The sequence below is a fragment of the Salvelinus sp. IW2-2015 genome, linkage group LG6.1 (genome assembly GCF_002910315.2).
Source record: "Salvelinus sp. IW2-2015 linkage group LG6.1, ASM291031v2, whole genome shotgun sequence".
NCBI classification, from domain to species: Eukaryota; Metazoa; Chordata; class Actinopteri; order Salmoniformes; family Salmonidae; genus Salvelinus; species Salvelinus sp. IW2-2015.
Genome location: NC_036845.1, coordinates 5,839,155 through 5,857,533, shown reverse-complemented (window position 1 = coordinate 5,857,533; position 18,379 = coordinate 5,839,155). Strand labels below are relative to the sequence as shown.

At 42.7% G+C, this 18,379-nt stretch overlaps 2 protein-coding genes and 1 non-coding gene across 3 annotated transcripts in view; 1 reads left to right on the top strand and 2 right to left on the bottom strand.

Moving 5' to 3' along the window:
• Positions 1-17,381, top strand: part of LOC111964929 (Wilms tumor protein 1-interacting protein) — a 47,998-nt gene extending 30,617 nt beyond the window's left edge. Inside the window, 6 exon segments of the mRNA XM_023988803.2 lie at positions 7,155-7,222; positions 7,893-7,955; positions 8,796-8,926; positions 11,386-11,437; positions 14,852-14,920; positions 15,903-17,381. Coding sequence (XP_023844571.2) covers positions 7,155-7,222; positions 7,893-7,955; positions 8,796-8,926; positions 11,386-11,437; positions 14,852-14,920; positions 15,903-16,046 — 527 coding nt within the window. The 3' untranslated portion in view covers positions 16,047-17,381.
• Positions 1-18,379, bottom strand: part of znrf2b (zinc and ring finger 2b) — a 261,841-nt gene that overhangs the window by 71,678 nt on the left and 171,784 nt on the right. The gene's annotated exons all lie outside the window — the stretch shown is intronic.
• trnar-acg (transfer RNA arginine (anticodon ACG)) lies at positions 18,168-18,240 on the bottom strand. The gene has a single exon. It is a non-coding gene; the product is annotated as a tRNA-Arg (tRNA).

Genomic DNA, 18,379 nt, shown 5'->3' with positions numbered 1-18,379 from the left:
CAGAAGTGCGCTGGTTATCAAGAGGCAAAGTATTGACACGTTTTTTTTAAATTGAGAGACAAGCATAAAGTTTTCTTTACTAACCATGATTTTCACTTGTCTGACCGCTTGCATGATGACGAGTTTCTCACACGACTGGCCTATCTRGGWGATGTTTTTTCTCGCCTGAATGATCTGAATCTAGGATTACAGGGACTCTSCACAACGATATTCAATGTGCAGGACAAAATGGGGGCTATGATTAAGAAGTTGGAGCTCTTTTCTGTCTGCATTAACAAGGACAACACACAGGTCTTTCCATCATTGTATGATTTTTTGTGTRCAAATGAACTCAAGCTTACGGACAATGTCAAATGTGATATAGCTGGGTGCTCAATTACGCAGGTACTTTCCCGAAACGGACGACACAAACAACTGGATTCGTTATCCCTTTCATGCCCTGCCCTCCAGTCCACTTACCGATTTCTGAACGAGAGCCTCATCGAAATTGCAACATGCAGTTCTGAGAAAATGTAATTTAATCAGAAGCCAATGCCAGATTTATGAATAGGGCTGCGCTCAGAGTTTCTTGCCTTGGCAAATGACGCTGTTAAGACACTGATGCCCTTTGCAACCACGTACCTCTGTGAGAGTGGATTCTCGGCCCTCACTAGCATGAAAACTAAATAATAATTTAAAATAATTTAAGACTGAGACTCTGTCCAATACAACCTAACATTGCAGAGTTATGTGCATCCTTTCAAGCACACCCTTCTCATTAACCTGTGGTGAGTTATTCATAATTTTAGATGAACAAATAAGGTTTTATATGTAAGATGACTAAATAAAACAAAATGATTTATTATTATATTATTATTATTTGTGCCCTGGTCCTGGTCTTTGTCACTTCCCATGAGCGGGGTTGTGACAAAAACTCACGCTCATTCTTATGTTTAATAAATATATTGTATAGTGTGTGTGTGGCAGGCTTACAATGATGGCAAAAACAACATTTGAGAGTGCGCTGACCCTGGTGCTAGAGGGGGTACGCAGCTGGAGGTTGAATGTTTGAAGGGGTACGGGACTATAAAAAGTTTGAGATGAGACTGGAGGTGGGATGGACTAGAGCTTTTGGCTGAGATGAGACTGGAGGTGGGTTGGACTAGAGCTTTTGGCTGAGATGAGGCTGGGTTGGACTAGAGCTTTTGGCTGAGATGAGACTGGAGGTGGGTTGGACTAGAGCTTTTGGCTGAGATGAGACTGGAGGTGGGTTGGACTAGAGCTTTTGGCTGAGATGAGACTGGGGTGGGGTAGGGCTTTTGGCTGAGATGAGACTGGAGGTGGGTTGGACAAGAGCTTTTGGCTGAGATGAGACTGGAGCTGGGTTGGACTAGAGCTTTTGGCTGAGATGAGACTGGAGGTGGGTAGGACTAGAGCTTTTGGCTGAGATGAGACTGGAGGTGGGTTGTTTTTTTGTGAGAACAGAAGTGTAATTGTTGCTGTGTCCTGAGCCCAACCAATCCCAACCCACCTTACAACATCAGCCTCTCCAACTAATCTTCTGCCGTTATAGAACACAAGCATGGATTGGATGTGACGTTAGTGTAACGGCTGTCGTCCTCCTCCTCGTCTGAGGAGGAGAAGTTWGAAGGATCRGAGGACCAATGCGCAGCGTGGTAATTGTTCATCTTGTTTAATRAAAGTGAACAACTCAAAATACAAAAACAACAGTGAAAACCGAAACAGTTCTATCTGGTGCAGACACACAAAGACTGAAAACACTCACCCACCAAACCCAACAGAAAACAGGCTACCTAAATATGGTTCCCAATCAGGGACAACGATTGACAGCTGCCTCTGATTGAGAGCCATATCAGGCCAAACACAGAAAACCAACACAGAAATAGAAAACATAGATTACCCACCCAACTCACGCCCTGACCACACTAAAACAAAGAAAATACAAAAGAACTATGGTCAGAACGTGACAGTTAGTGATCTGAAAACTGCTGTGGTTTTATTGCTTGAGGAACCTTGAGGTATTAAATAACGTTTTCACAAGAAAACAGCCCAGGCCTGTGTGTGTTTTCTGTCTCTGAGGCATTTATTATTTATATTAGGGGGGACATAGTCATCATTCTTCTGGAACTCTGTCATTACTGTCAGTGTAACGATCGTCTGTGGTGGTAGAAGGATCGGACCAAAGCGCAGCGTGGTAAGTGTTCATGTCTTTAATATAAATCCAAAACTGAACACAGGAACTAAAACAATAAACGATGATCAAACGAAAGAGTACCGTGTGGCGACAAACACTGACACGGAAACAAACACCCACAAACCAAAAGTGAAACCCAGGCTACCTAAGTATGATTCTCAATCAGGGACAACGATAGACAGCTGCCTCTGATTGACAATCATACCAGGCCGAACACAAAACCCCAACATAGAAAAACACACATAGASTGCCCACCCCAACTCACGCCCTGACCATACTAAATAAAGACAAAACAAAGGAAATAAAGGTCAGAACGTGACAGTCAGGACAGTCTTCCTCGACTATTCATTCATCTTATCGTCTCACAAGCTCTCTTCTCTTCTCTCTTCGTCTCTCTCTCTCTCTCTCTTCTCTCTCTCTCTCTCTCTCTGCTCTCTCTCTCTCTCTCTCTCTCTCCTCCTCTCTCTCCTCCCTGCTTCTCTTGTACTTCTCTCCCTCGTCTCTCGCTCTCTTCTCTCTCTCTCCTCCTCTTCTTCTCTCCTCTCTCTCTCTCTTCTCTCTCTCTCTCTCTCCTCTCTCTTCGTTCTCTGTCTTCTTCTTCTTCTCTCTCTCTCTCTCTCTCTCTCTCTCTTCTCTCTCCGTCTCTCTCTCTCTCTCTCTCTCTCTCTCCTGCTCTCTCCCCCTCTCCTCTCTCTCTTCTCGCTCTCTCTCTCTCTCTGTTCTCCTCTCTCTCCTCTTCCCGTCCTCCCCCTCTCCTCTCGTTCCTCTTCTCTCGTCGTCCCTCCCTGTCTCTCCTCTCCTTCCCCTCTCCCTCTCCCCTCTTTCTTCTATCTCCTCTTCTCTCGATGCTCCGCTTCTCTCCCTCCCCCCCCTGTCGCTCTCTCTTCCCCTCTCCTCCTCCTTCCCCTCCTCCGCCCCGCGCCCCTCTCTTCTCTTCGTCTTCTCTGTCTCTCTCTTCCTCTCTCTCCTCTCTCTCTCCTCCCTCCTCTCTCTCTCTCGTCTCCTCTTCCCTCATCTCTATCTCTCTTGGTCGCTTCTCTGTCTCGTCTCTGGTCTCGTCTCTGTCTGTCTTGGTCCTGTCTCTGTCTCCTGTCTCTGCGCTGTCTCTTGTCCTGGGGTGGCTGTCCCCTCCTCTCTGTCTCTGCTCCCCCCTCTGTCCCTGGGCTCCCTGCTCTCCTGCTGTTTTCTCCCCTCCTCTCTCCTCTCTCTCCTCCTTCTTCTCTCCTCTTCTCCTTCTCCTTCTCTCTCCTCTCTCTCTCCCTCTCCTCCTCTCTCCCTCTCTCTCTCTCTCTCTCTCCAAAAAGACAGGAATGTGAAGAAGTGTTCATCCCCCATTCCATCCATCACTCTTTTCTTCGTTCCTGAGGGAAATGAAGGGGAAAATAGGGTTATTAAATTATGATTATTCAAGGGACAGTTTTGCACCTTTTCCTGATGCAGAGATGGTTGTCTTGTTGTTGTAACGATTGCCTTTCTGACCTTGATATTGTCAGTTTATCCCACTGAAGTACAAGGAGGATAGGCATGTCATATGGCACTTATTACAAAGGAATGTTACATTCCATTCAAATCAGATCAATGTAATTCAATTAAATGTTGTACATGATAAGACCGTTAGTTCCGAGTTGGCCAGTTTAGTTGGCCAACCGTTAGTTGGCCAGTTTCATAATGCTACTGCATGCGTAGGTTCAAAGCCTTGATAGAAGTACAGCACAGGATGTCTCATTGTTTGGCTCTATCCATGTCCTTAAGAGGATCAAAACCTTTCAGATGGCTGCTGTGGGCTTTCAGGAGATCTACTGTGATTTAGTGTCTATTATTGTTACCCCTGAGAGGGTCCCATATGGCATTACAAGTTTTTAGGATAATGTGGGTTCTGGGTTTATCGTGGATTTAGAGTTAAAGTACCAGAGAGGAGGAATCAGTGGAAAGTCTTAGGGGTCACTAGGGTCATGTTCAGTAGGGGAGAAAACGTTTTGAAACTCAGGGGAAACGGGGAGGTACTACCTGAACTTCAGTGTTCTTATTGGCCAAAACTACCTGAAATGTCCAATAAGAACACACATGTCCATTTTCCATTGCACAAGGTTTCGCTACAGTGTGCCCTAGCTGTTTGTCTGAACTCTGCTGCCCCCTCAATGCCATGTTCAGGTCACCACTGGTATCATTGCAACCGGTGCTCTGCTCTTCTCTCCATCCCAGGCCTGTTGTGTTAAGACCCCCATTTCCTCAGCCAGCCATCTCTGACAATGAGACCTCTGAATAAAACATGTTAGTTCCTAATCGCTTAGTGATTATTTTAGCACCATTGCTCTACTCGCCTTCCGCCATTTTTGATTAGTCTAACGTGTGTAGCTAATAGCTCTGTGGCAGCCAGGAGATGAAGAAGGCTCCCATTCACTAGTGTTAACCCTCCTCTCTCTCTCTCCCTCCTTCTCCCCCCCAGTCCCTCCTTCACCTCCTCCCTGAAAATGTGTGGAATGTTTCCCCTTCCTGTGGGATGGGCTGTAGGAATGRGGGGGGGGGGGGGGGGGGGAGAAGAGAAGGGGGTATTTTATGAAGGAGAGGAGGAGAGGGGGATTCAGACAGACAGGATGTGCTCTCGGTGTGTGGAGTGATCTTGGATAGAACAGACAGAAAGCAGGAAAGAAGAGGGAAAGAAGAAGAGCTAGCGCTGCCTCTGGGCCTGAGGCCTGGGTCTCTCTCACTCTCTCTCTGTCTCTTTCTCTTTGCCACGTGAAGCAAACCATTAGAGAACTCTGTTTTAATCAGTTACGCTCTGTTTAGTCATTGTATTCAATCACACCATTTTCTCCKCATGTGCTAGTGATTGTCTCAGCGAGGTCCCAGGTGTGTTCCCAGTAGTTCCCAGTGTAGCAGAAAGCTGCCCAACCAGGCCAGTCTCTCTCTGAAGCAGATTAAATCAAGAGGCTGCTACAGTAATAGACTCAGTGTTTATTTGAGTTGGTGTCTGGGAATTAGCAAGACTTAATGGATTCTGTCTGACGTTCTGGAGCCTTTGAACGGAAATAAGTTACCACAGCGCTTCTGGGCATTCTTCTGGTGTGATTTAGGGGAGATGTATAGGGCTCATTAGCCTGGTCCCAGATCAGTTTGTGCTGTCAAATAGATCTGAGACCAGGCTAGGATTTCATATGGAGTTCACACATCTCTCCGAATACTCCCAGATGTCTCCTGTAGAGGTCGACCGATTAATCGGAATGGCCGATTAATTAGGGCCGATTTCAAGTTTTTATAACAATTGGAAATCGGTATTTTTGGGCGCCGATTTTGCCTATATATATATATATWTTTTTTTACACCTTTATTTCATCTTTATTTAACTAGGCAAGTCAGTTAAGAAAACATTCTTATTTTCAATGACGGCCTAGGAACAGTGGGTTAACTGCCTTGTTCAGGGGCAGAACGACAGATTTTTACCTTGTCAGCTCGGAGGATCCAATCTTGCAACCTTACTGTTAACTAGTCCAACGCTCCACCTGCCTCTCATTTAACAAAAGCGCATTGGGAAAAAAGCACAATCGTTGGACGACTGTACCTAACCATAAACACCAATGCCTTTCTAAAAATCAATACACAAGAAGTATATATTTTTAAACCTGCATATTTAGCTAAAAGAAATCCAGGTTAGCAGGCATATTAACCAGGTGAAATTGTGGCATTTCTCTTGCGTTCATTGCACGCAGAGTCAGGGTATATGCAACAGTTTGGGCCGCCTAATTTGCCTGGCTCATGCGACTAATTTGCTTAGAATTTTTACGTAATTATGACATAACATTGAAGGTTGTGCAATGTAACAAGAATATTTAGACTTATGGATGCCACCCGTTAGATAAAATACGGAACGTTCCGTATTTCACTGAAAGAATAAACGTTTTGTTTTCGAAATGATAGTTTCCGGAGTCGACCATATTAATGAAGGCTCGTATTTCGTGTGTTATTATGTTATAATTAAGTCTATGATTTGATAGAGCAGTCTGACTGAGTGATGGTGGCAGCAGCAGACTCGTAAGCATTCATTCAAACAGCACTTTCGTGCGTTTGCCAGCACCTCTTCGCTGTTTATGACTTCAAGCCTATCAGCTAATGGCTGGTGTAACCGATGTGAAATGGCTAGCTAGGTTAGCGGGAGTGCGCGCTAATAGCGTTTCAAACGTCACTCGCCTGAGATTTGGAGTGGTTGTTCCCCTTGCTCTGCATGAGTAACGCTGCTTCGAGGGTGGCTGTTGTCGATGTGTTCCTGGTTCGAGCCCAGGTTAGGTCGGAGGAGAGGGACGGAAAGCTATACTGTATACTACACTGGCAATATATAGTATAAGAACATCCAATAGTCAAAGGTATATAGAATACAAATGTAGAGGAGAGCAAATAGTCCTATAAATACGATATTAACTACAACCTAAAACCTCTTACCTTGGAATATTGGAAGTTTCATGTTAAAAGGAACCACCAACTTTCATATGTTCTCATTGTTTCTGAGCAAGGAACTCAAATCTGCTTAGCTTTTTTTTTTACATGGCACATATTGCACTTTTACTTCTCCAACACTTTGTTTTTGCATTATTTAAACCAAATTGAACATGTTTCATTATTTATTTGAGGCTAAATAGATTTTTATTGATGTATTATATTAAGGTAAAATAAGTGTTAATTCAGTATTGTTGTAATTGTCATTATTACAAATAMATTTTTTAAATTCGGCCGATTAATCGGTATCGGCTTTTTTGGTCCTCCAATAATCGGTATCGGTATCGGCGTTGAAAAATCATAATCGGTCGACCTCTAGTCGCCTGTGTGATCTGCTACAATTTGGTAAAAGTAATGTTTGGTCTAATCATGGTCAGACAGTTTGGTCTCATGGTTGGGCCCAGCCCGAACTGTTGAGTGTTGTTTCAGTTAAGTTTATATTCTAAAAGCCCATCTCTGTTCTTCGTCTCAGGCAGAAGGCTACGGGGGAAAGCATTTTACTACGTCGGTGGGAAGGTGTTCTGTGAAGAGGACTTTCTGGTAAGTAGTCCGTCTGGATACTGTATCTCGAACCCTGCATAGTTTAGCAGTATGTGAATATTATCTATTATCTATATTTCTGACAGCAGACGTGTCTTCCACTGTGTGCTACCATGACTATATGTGACCGTGACCTCTGGACTCCAGATTATAGTTTAAATTTGATTTCTTCACCTCGTGGCCCAAGTTCAAGTTTCTAAGAGATTCTGGATCAGTTTACTCCTGTAGGGGCATTAGGGAGGGGGTCTGGTAACTGGAGCTAGTACTTATCCATGTTTTAGAGGCATACGCCCCTGGGCATTGCACAGTGACACCTTGTATAAAGAAGAACGAGCAGGAGGACCCATGTTTACCTCAGCTGCCCTGTCACAACAACACGCTCCATTACATTACAGTTTGTCCGTTACTWGTCGATTAAATCAGTTGTCCTACTGTCTCTGTGCTGCTAATGAGTCTAACTTATCTCGCCTGGTGTTAGAGGACTATTTCTGGACATGGTTGTATTTATCCCTAATTAAACATTAAGTTGATGTGGGAGAATTCCCCCATGTATCATATGAGGTGGACTGGGCTCATATGAGAAGAAGACTAAGAGTCAGTCTAAGATGCCAGCAGTTTCTTATGAGATGATGTAACCTCACTGTCCTCCCCTCTCCTCTGTCTGTTCCAGTATTCTGGATTCCAGCAGTCTGCAGACAAGTGTAACGCATGCGGACATCTGATCATGGATATGGTGAGTGTGAGTGTAAGTGAGTGTAAGTAAGTGAGTGAGTGAGTGGTAACGCATGCGGACATCTGATCATGGATATGGTGAGTGTGAGTGTAAGTGAGTGTAAGTAAGTGAGTGAGTGAGTGAGTGTGTGAGTGTGTGCCCTCCATCAGTGTTTTGAGCAGCAGAAACATGGAGTCACTCCTCCCTCAGAGAACTTCCTGTGGGCACATCTGGAGAAAGCTTAGGAGGAAGTGGTGGTTTCAGGACACACACACACACACACACACACACACACACACACACACACACACACACACACACACACACCACACACACACACACACACACACTAGGGTAAAACCAGGACACATAGAGAGAATATAAAACCCAAGTTCAGTAGTCATCAGCAGGTGTAGTAACACATGAAGGATTTACCATGACATGGCTTTACACATGTTAACCATACAGAGCTGTAGCAGGGGGGGACAGATCTGTTTTCCTATTATCACTGTCTCTCTCTCCAACACACTGCTTCCCTCAGCTACTAACTCACTGTAAGACAGTCAACTCTATACTCTGTGGATGAGTGATCAGCGATCCACTACTTGTTAGATATGATAAAGCATTGAAATTCTCTCTCTTTCACTCTCCTTCTCTCGCTCTCTCTATCCCCTTCTCTCTCTGTCCCTCTCTCCRTTGCCCCTTCTCTCTCTCTGTCTCCCTCTCCACCCCTCTCTCTCTCCCTCTCCCCTTCTCTCTTTCTGTCTCTCCATCCACTCTCTCTCTTTCTCTTTCTCTCTCCCCTTCTCTTTCTCTCTCGCTCCCCTCTCTCTTTCTATCTCTCCCCCTCCACCTCTATAGATCCTGCAGGCCCTTGGGAAGTCCTACCACCCTGGCTGTTTCCGTTGTGTCATCTGTAACGACAGTCTGGACGGAGTGCCCTTCACTGTGGACACAGAGAACAAGATTTACTGTGTCAAAGACTACCACAGGTACATGGGTACAACCGTTATGAACACTGCAAAACATAAACATATTAGTTTAACTGGCGCTAACAATACGGCCAGAAGTCATGTTTCTATAACAGAAGTCAGCGGCAGTTCCATTTGGACATAGCAGGATCAGGTTTTTGCCACGTGGAGAGGAAGGGGGAGAGAGATGTTAGGTAGGAAGGGATGAGTCTCCTGTGGAAGAGCAAAGGGAGTAGCAGCATGGGGTCACCTCAGCCAAGCACAACAAACACACTGAATCAGGAATCTGGTCACAATGTCTGGCCGGCCAGGCCAGACCAGGGCAACAGCCCACTATACTGACAGAACCATGGAGAAAGTAAGAGCCATGGGCCTTATGCTAGAGCAATCAGATCTCACTGTACTGAAGCCCAGATGTCTTTTCCCGCCTATTCATGATTAATCGTCACTAGCATTCATTCACTAGCATACTGTTGCTTTGATTAAAGGGATAGTTCCCCCAAATTACAAAATGACACATTGGTTTCCTTAACCTRTAGGCAGTCTATGGACAAGGTATGACATCAATCAATGCTCAAACCCTYTTAGGCCTCACTCCCCCCTATCTGAGATATCTACTGCTGCCCTCATCCTCCACATACAACACCTGTTCTGCCAGTCACATTCTGTTACCAAGGTCCCCAAAGCAGACACATCCCTGGGTCGCTCCTCTTTTCAGTTAGCTTTAGCTAGCGACTGGAACGAGCTGCAACAAACACTCAAACTCGACAGTTTTATCTCAATCTCGTCATTCAAAGACTCAATCATGGACACTCTTCCTGACAGTTGTGGCTGCTTTGCGTGATGTATTGTTGTCTCTACCTTCTTGCCCTTTGTGCTGTTGTCTGTGCCCAATAATGTATGTACCATGTTTTATGCTGCTACCATGTTGTGTTGCTACCATGTTGTTGTTATGTTGTGTTGCTACCATGCTGTGTTGTCATGTGTTGCGTCCTTGCTATGTTGTTGTCTTAGGTCTCTCTTGTTGTGATGTGTGTCAAGCCCCCGTCCCCGCAGGTGGCCTTTTGGTAGGCCTTCATTGTAAATAAGAATTTGTTCTTAACGGACTTGCCTAGTTCAATAAAGGTTAAATAAAAATGTTTTGGTTTAGTTTCCCTGTCACTGCTTCCACATGCTAACATTTTAGCATTCGTTGCGCCAATCCCATTGAAGTCATGAAACCGATATTAGCATTTTTCGTGCATCATGTCCAAATCMTCATTTGGCTCCCGAGTGGCACAGCGGTCTAAGGCACTGCATCTCAGTGCTAGAGGCATCACTACAGATCCTGGTTCGATTCCAGGCTGATCACAACCGGCTGTGATTGGGAGTCCCATAAGGCGGCGCACAATTGGCCCAGCATCGTCCGGGTTTGGCCGGGGTAGGCCGTCATTGTGAATAAGAATTTGTTCTTAACTGACCTGCCCAGTTAAATAAAGGTCAAATAAAAATGTAAAATAAAATAAATAAAATATTGTGAAGCTTAACATTTACATTTTAGTGACTTACAAGTGAAATTTGGTTTAAGTTCCTTGCTCAAGGTCACATCACCAGATTTTCACCTAGTCAGCTCGGGGATTCGAACCAGCATCCTCAACAAAGTCACYTATAGATGCTTTGAACATGATATGAAARAAATGCTAATATTGGTCCCATGACTTGAATGGGATTTGTGCTACAAATGCTAAAACGTTAGCATGTGGAAACAGTGCCAAAGAAACTAAACCAAAGCATGGATTGCTGTTATAACTTGTCCATAGACTGCTTACAGGATAAGGAAAATATGTGTAATTTTGTAATTTGGCTGAACTATCCCTTTAACGCAATTCAAAGTCAGTGGTGTTACACTGGGCTATTAACACAATAATAATCTTATAAATACTGCACAGAGTGCAGGAAAAACAGGAATTTAATACRGATACCCTATTACGCATATATCTAGGACAAGAAAWGTGTGTGGTTTCTCAATCAGACCTAGTCATGCACACTACACTGAGACAGCCTTTGTTTTACAGACTCAGACATTCAGGTGCCAGCCAGCTGCACACGGTGTGTGTGTCTGTGTGTGTGGGGAAAGAATGAATGTATTTTTCTGGATTGGTTGTATCACGTGTGAGGCTGAGCCAGCACATCTGCAGACCTGGAGACTCACCACCTCTCCTTAGCAGTCGCAACGCTCTCATGCACACACACACTGAAGGGGAGAGCGGGGGAGAGAAGGAGAGAAGGGGCAAAGGAGGAGAGAATGGGCAAAGGGGGGACTAGTGAAAGTGTTAGAAGTATTAACCTGAAAAAAGAGTAACAGATACAAGTGCTGTATCTATATCAAGCCTGGTGGTYTTTCTGTAGGGAACCAGTATAAACCAGACATATATTTTCAGTCTGAAACTGTTATTATTTCTATCAATTGATTTATCTTCGTTGTTCTCTCGTTTTCTCAGGGTCTTGGCCCCCAAATGTGCAGCATGTAACCAGCCCATTCTGCCTTCAGAGGTAAGCTCACTTTGAACACAACATCTTCAAGTAATAGCCTAAGGACTTACATTATATACAACCATAAAATAGGTGTTTTTCTGATCATCTGCATGTCATGTATGACAAAATACCTAATTGATCRGTTGACTAATAGTATAATTAACAGGGCCTGGAATGGTTCCTGTCTGCAAAGTGATTTCAACAGGAAGAACTCCTGTCCGTAGTAATGATGAATGATAATCAAAATGTTCAGGCATATATTATGGTTTACGATGCAAACACTTCCACTCCCATCCCATGTCGATATAGACAGTCACATTGCAACCCCTGACCTGATTCCCTCAGGGTAAAGATTGATAACCAACCCCAGTGTTGAACCTGAGACAGGAGCCAGATGTGAGGAGAGAGTTCCTCTGGCATAGCAAATGATTAAGTGTCCTACTGAGGCAGTAGCAAACATAAAGATTCCTACTGAGGCAGTAGAAAACGATCAAGTATCCGACTGAGGCAGTAGGAAACGATCAAGAATCCTACTGAGGCAGTAGCAAACGATCAAGTATGCTACTATCCTATGTCAGGCTCTAGTGCAAGAGAAGGAGGAGGAGGAAGGGGTGTGCTGTGTTTTAACATGTTTCATATGAGCAGGTATCCCTTTAAGCAACTGTTTGGATGTAGAGGGACTTGAAAGGGATCTCAGGCATGATGATCATCTTTCCATCTTTAAACATTTGGAACTCGTCTCTGAAGTCTCGCTCTCTCCTGAGCCAAGCAAGCTGCAGTCAGGATTCAGGAAGACGTACATTTTCACAGCTATTTACTCAGTCTAAGGTCTGGGCTGTAACAATAAACCAAACTGATAACAGACCTGGGAACATCTCTTGTTGTAATGGCTGCCAAAGTTACACGCAGGTCAGCAGACACCCCCCCCCCCCAACATTTTATTTATTTATTTAGTGCTTGATTGAGCTGGCGCAATGGAACCAATTGAATAGTCCCAAAAGAGCAAACCCAGACGATCTGGCACTCCATTCAGGCTCAATCAAACTATCAAAGTATCTGAAAGAGCGCTATTTAAACCAGAGGCCCTGCTAGGACACCATCCACTGAGGTGTAGATTCAGGGCTGGGCTTCTATTGGACACCTCTGTGTGTAGGCCTACGTGGGGTGGTTTTGGGAGGGGTGTTGTTTGCCTATTTTAGTGTGTGATTCAGATGCAGGCACTGCAGCCTACGCCTCACTCAGTGCATGACTGTTACCCTAAACATTATCCCTCCCTCTTAAAAAAATGTCCAAAATTAGAGTTGACTCTACAGGAATGTTGCCCCTCACTGAGGCTATAAGGGTAGAATTCAGAGCAGGGGGGCAGTTTGTGTTGGACGTGCACGTACGTTGTCATGGAAAAGGCCAGATAAATTCATGCCTGCTAGCAGGTGGTTTGTAGAAGGGACCACAGTGCAGTACAAGGGGGGGGGGAGTTTAGAATAGCTTTAATTTAATGTGTATAACTGGTTTTAAATGAGTTGATAGATAGCTGAAAATCTTCCATGTACCCTCCTGCTGAGTGTGTCTGGCTGATATAGAATATAAGAAGTCAGTTAGCTGAATAGTTAATTCTATCATAATATCAGTTCTGACAAGACTTACTTTATTATCACATAACCCAGACTGTCTGTCAGAAACTGACTGTTGGTTAGCCATATGTTGTGTAGAAACGTGTCCTTTGGCCAACACCAGAATTCTGGACAGTACTGTGAACCTTCACCTGAGAAAACAGCCAGGTGTCAGACGCATATGGATGTCTTTGACACCTGGCTGTTTTCTCAGGTGAAGGTTCACAGTACTGTCCAGAATTCTGGTGTTGGCCAAAGGACACGTTTCTACACAACTACCATCTTGCCAATTTTGGCCTATTTGTAGGCCTATTTCAAATGTTGTTTGTTTGTAAAGGTTGGAAGTAAAAGGACACATATGGATGTCAGGACAAAGCCTAATTAGCTTGCCTGCTGGTTGATATATCAGCAGTAATTAGCTTACTGTACCTGTTAGCAATCATGGCTAACTATAGCTGAAAAAGAATCAGGCTAAATGAAAAAGCAATGGACAGAGGCCTATAACGCAAAGGGATATTTTTATCAATGGATGCTCAGCATGTAAAAACAAATGTACTGTTGGCTATCTAAGGATCTCAACAGTCCTCTCTGAAGGTGGATATCTCAAGTTAGTGGTGGTCAATCTATCATTTGAGTATTGACTTCTGTCATTGTTATGATTATGTCACTGATGGATTCCATCATTTTGGTGTTGTGACATCATAATACATGCTATTAGAGGCATAGAATTACATATAGGTTGTTATCAATAAAACATCACACACCATTAATTGGATATTTGAGTGATCTAAAATAGAAGTGAATTATACCTTACAAGAATGAGAGGTTTAGGTTAATTTCCCATCCTTTGTGGGCTCTGCTTGTCAAGCAGCAGAAGGGTGTGTGTCTAGTTTTCCGTTTCTATGTTTGGCCTGATATGGTTCTCAATCAGAGGCAGGTGTTAGTCATTGTCTCTGATTGGGAACCATATTTAGATAGCCTGTTTTGTGTTGGGTTTTGTGGGTGGTTGTTTTCTGTCTTTGTGTCTATGCACCAGATAGGACTGTTTCGTTTTTTTCACGTTTTGTTGTTTTTGTATTTTGTAGTGTTCACGTTGATGGTCTTTATTAAACATGATGAACATTGGCTACGCTGCGCTTTGGTCCTCTCCTTCGTCCACAGAAGAAAACCGTTACACCCTTAAAAACAGCATGTAGTTGTCAATGGTTTTAGTGGAGCTGGGGGCTCCTTGCCCCCCAGCAGGCAAATCGAACGTTCGGCTCCTTATTGTAACGTTATTGATAACAACCTATAGAATCCCATTTGAATAGGATGTCTTTGGTTACAGGACTCTGATTGGCTGATGCATTTCCCACTGTCACCTGCACCTGCAGAAGATGAAAAGTGCTCTGAATTGAATGCACTCTGTTACTGCCAACATCTACTTACGGTTTTGTCCATAAACCAACAAACAAAACAACTTTGCTGATAACTACTGATGAAAAATGTACATACTATGACTGTGATAAGTGGTTGTCTCACCCATATAATCATTTAATAGGATCTCTATGGTCTCAACTATCTTAAGATGCACTAGCTGTAAATCGCTCTGGATAAGAGAGGCTGCTAAATATCTACATTTTTTATATATCATTTTAAAAGTCCACTGAACAGAGCCACCTGTCACATTTCTCCCACACCTGACATTGGCCGCAGGAAAAAATGGAGAGTTGTCCGGGCCATGCATGCCATGTTTAACTGTTTTAAATGAACCGATCCAGCCTATACTGATAGCTACTCTAGTTCAGTGGACACTGAAAAGGCTGTCTGTTTGTCTCCACAGGGCTCTGATGAAACCATCCGAGTGGTATCCATGGATAAAGACTACCACGTGGAGTGCTATCACTGTGAAGTGGGTAAACATTAAGATACAAATTCCCTTTTCTATTTCCTTGTTGTTTTCCCTATATCCTTGTAGAGACTGGATGTTCTGTGTTGTTGGTGACAAGACTAAATGTTAAAGCTGTCATCTTAGTATATCCACAAAAAAAGTATATCCACAAAAAAATGCCTCATTAGATCTCCACATGAATGTGCTTAAATACCAGGGGGTAGATCCTATACCATATGTCAGCCTTCTCATCATATCAAGAACTCCATATTTCAGTCATCATTTAGTCTTTTAAAATAAACGTTAGAGAGATGCTGGAAAGCTATTTACTGCACACAGATCATAGACAAGGTGGTCCCAGTGCTTAATTACAGTCTTGGTACTAATTGCGAGCTAGAAAGAGGAGCTCAAGCACATGTTAATTTGCTTCGCTCGTCAACACTGTCTGATGATTCTCCTCAAGTGCCTCTTCTCCTGACTCCCGCCTCAACAGCATTTGATTGACTTATGGAGTTCGGAGAGCACTTGAAAACAAACAACAGTAAGCCGAGTGGAGACGAGAGCTTTTGAGGATCTCTCTCTCTGAATAGCTCCACTGTGGAAGCCAGTTAAACAATTAATAGGAGTGGAAAGAGGACACCCACTGCCCTTCTCATACAGTGTTTAGTCTGCCAAGCCTGCTGGGCAATTCAAGGGGATTTAAGAATCCCTTTATGTTCTTTTGCCTTTGACAAGGTTTTGTTCTACTCAAAGATGTTTACATTGGAGGAGAGAATGGCCCACAATTCACCTTGCTGGCGTAGATAGCTATACCTCTGGAATATAGACAAATATGTATTTTAAACCAGCATTTTGAATGCATATTTTGCAGTTCAGATCCCATAGAATCAGATAGATGTAGATGGAATCACAATCACCTTTTGGGGTAAATTTCAAGTGTTATTAGATTTATTTTATAGGCTTTTCCCTTTTATCTACCTCATCCCTCTGTGTTGGTCTGTAGGACTGTCAGATGGAGCTGAACGACGAGGAGGTGCACCGCTGCTACCCGCTGGACGGCCACCTCCTCTGCCACGCCTGCCACCTGAAGCACATCGAGCCGGGTTGCGCCTCGCCCACCGCTGCCTCCTACCAGCACCAGTTCTAGTTTTAGGATCTAGTGCATGGTGCCACCAGGTGGCCCTCTGAACTAACTGCCAATAACCAACCACAACCAATCTGCCCCAAAAAAAGCTGTCTATAATGGTTTGAATGATAATGCGTGCCTTTACTGTACATCTCTGATGTAAGTGAGGTCTCTGTTAGGGTTAATTGTGCGATTGGTTGATTGATTGATTGATTGATTGATTGCGTGTGTGCATGTGCGGGAGTGTGCTTGTAAATGAGATAGACCTGTTATTATTTTTTATGGAAAAATCTATTTCTCTATTGAAGACATTGTTTATTAGTTGTAAAGTGTTGAACTTTCATCTGACACGAATGTTAATACTCTGGAAATAACAAACGTTTTATTTTAAATATATATATATTTAAATACCAATGCCAAAGCACAGTTGTATTTTAATGACTGATACCAAAACAATTAAGCATGGAATTATAACAATACAATTTATAGTCTCAATTAGGTGCATTGTGTGTAAATAAATATGCATTTCATGTGCTTGTGTAAATATCCTGATCTTCATTTTCCCCTTTGTGTGCCACCAATTTCAGTTGCTCAGTTTGAATCAATGTATTTGTAGATACTGATACAGTAGAAATAGTTTGCATAGCTTAATAGAGCAATTGCCCAGTTTTGTTGTATGTCTCTGTGTGTGGGTTATGAAGGTGTGTTTCCATTACATTTTTTACTAGAAATACTTTCATTACTCATTTTWGCTAATATGCAGGCAGTGTCTAGAAAGTCTAAGTTAGGAATTTAATACACATACTGCACATGGTCCTTTATTATTCCATGTCAGTGGGAATCATGTTGTATTAGTATTACATTTCTATTGTTAAATGAACCCTGGATGTTCTGTTCCCAACACTGATACTGGGCTAATATTCCTACTGTCCTCTGTCACACACCACTCATAGAATATACTTTCTATTAGATTATTAACCCAAAAATGGCAGTTATGTCTGGGTTAACAATGTTTCCAAAATCCCTGTACACAATTACCACCTAAGTAAATAGATAACTAGGTTTATTCTATTCCAATAAACCCCCGAAATCAATATCTATGAACAACCCCTGATAACCCATTTTGGTTTGTAGTGATAAAAAARTGACTCTAAATGATTAAGTTTCAGTAGGCTTAGTCTATCATATTTCATGATTTATTATATTTATCCTTGTTTAAAAAAAATCCCATGGTCATTAATCATTTGTTCAAAGTATATGACGTATGTGAAGTATTCCAGTAGTTTACTGTATTTAAAAATGATTTGAGAGATGTCCATATCAAATATTTAACAAAAATAAATGCATTGTATTAGATTGTCAAATTGTCTGCCTCTTCTTCATGAACAAGTAGCCTGTATACAACAAAAGCTTTTGCACACCTGTGGTAGGTATATCTTTACACRGGTATTTAGGATATTCCAAATAAATGCAGCCTTAAAGGGCCAATCAGCAGTTGCAACGAAAACAAAGCGASKCCCCACCACTGTTTCAGTAAAAAATGGAGGGATTGGGCTGGAGAAATGTAATCCCTCTCAYATTCATAGACATAGCTATGGATGCAGAATTTGTTTTTATCCATGTTTTGAGGCTACACAGTGTTTATTAACATTTACTTTGTTTTTAAAAAGATTGAGTAAAACAAACTTATATTTTTGGTTCTGATGGGGTACGACAGTTGTATAAATTGATTGATTCCCATTGATTCTTGAAGAATATAAATTATATTCTTCAAGGATCAATGGGTACAGAGCATTAATGTATGGATATATCTACTGCTGATTGWCCCTTTGAGGCTATTAGGACACACAAAAACATATAGAATACAAAAGTTTGATCAATTTTAATATGAGCAGTAACGTTAAACCAGACAGCGATGTTTTTTCAACAAATTCGCGGCAGGGCAGAATCAAATATGCAGTAGCCCCTAGGCGAGGAAAAGTTCTGAATCGGAAGATCAGAGTCAGCCAAGAGTCGAACTCAATCAAACAAGTCATGATACCATCGAAACAAAGAAWAATGTATTCCTTAATCATGACAACAAACAACCTATAGGTTCATCTTCGGAGAAAAATAACAGAAGATCTGGAGAGAAAARMGAACCGAGCTAGCCAGGAGTCGAACCTAGAATCTTCTGATCCGTAGTCAGACGCGTTATCCATTGCGCCACTAGCCCGCTGAAAATGGCATAAGGATTGTCGGATTATAAAGTTTTCATGATCTGATGTGAGGATTCGTACAGTGATACTACGATTACTAAACTGTAACTTTGATCAAATAATGTATTTGTGTGTGATACATAATAAGTTGCTGCC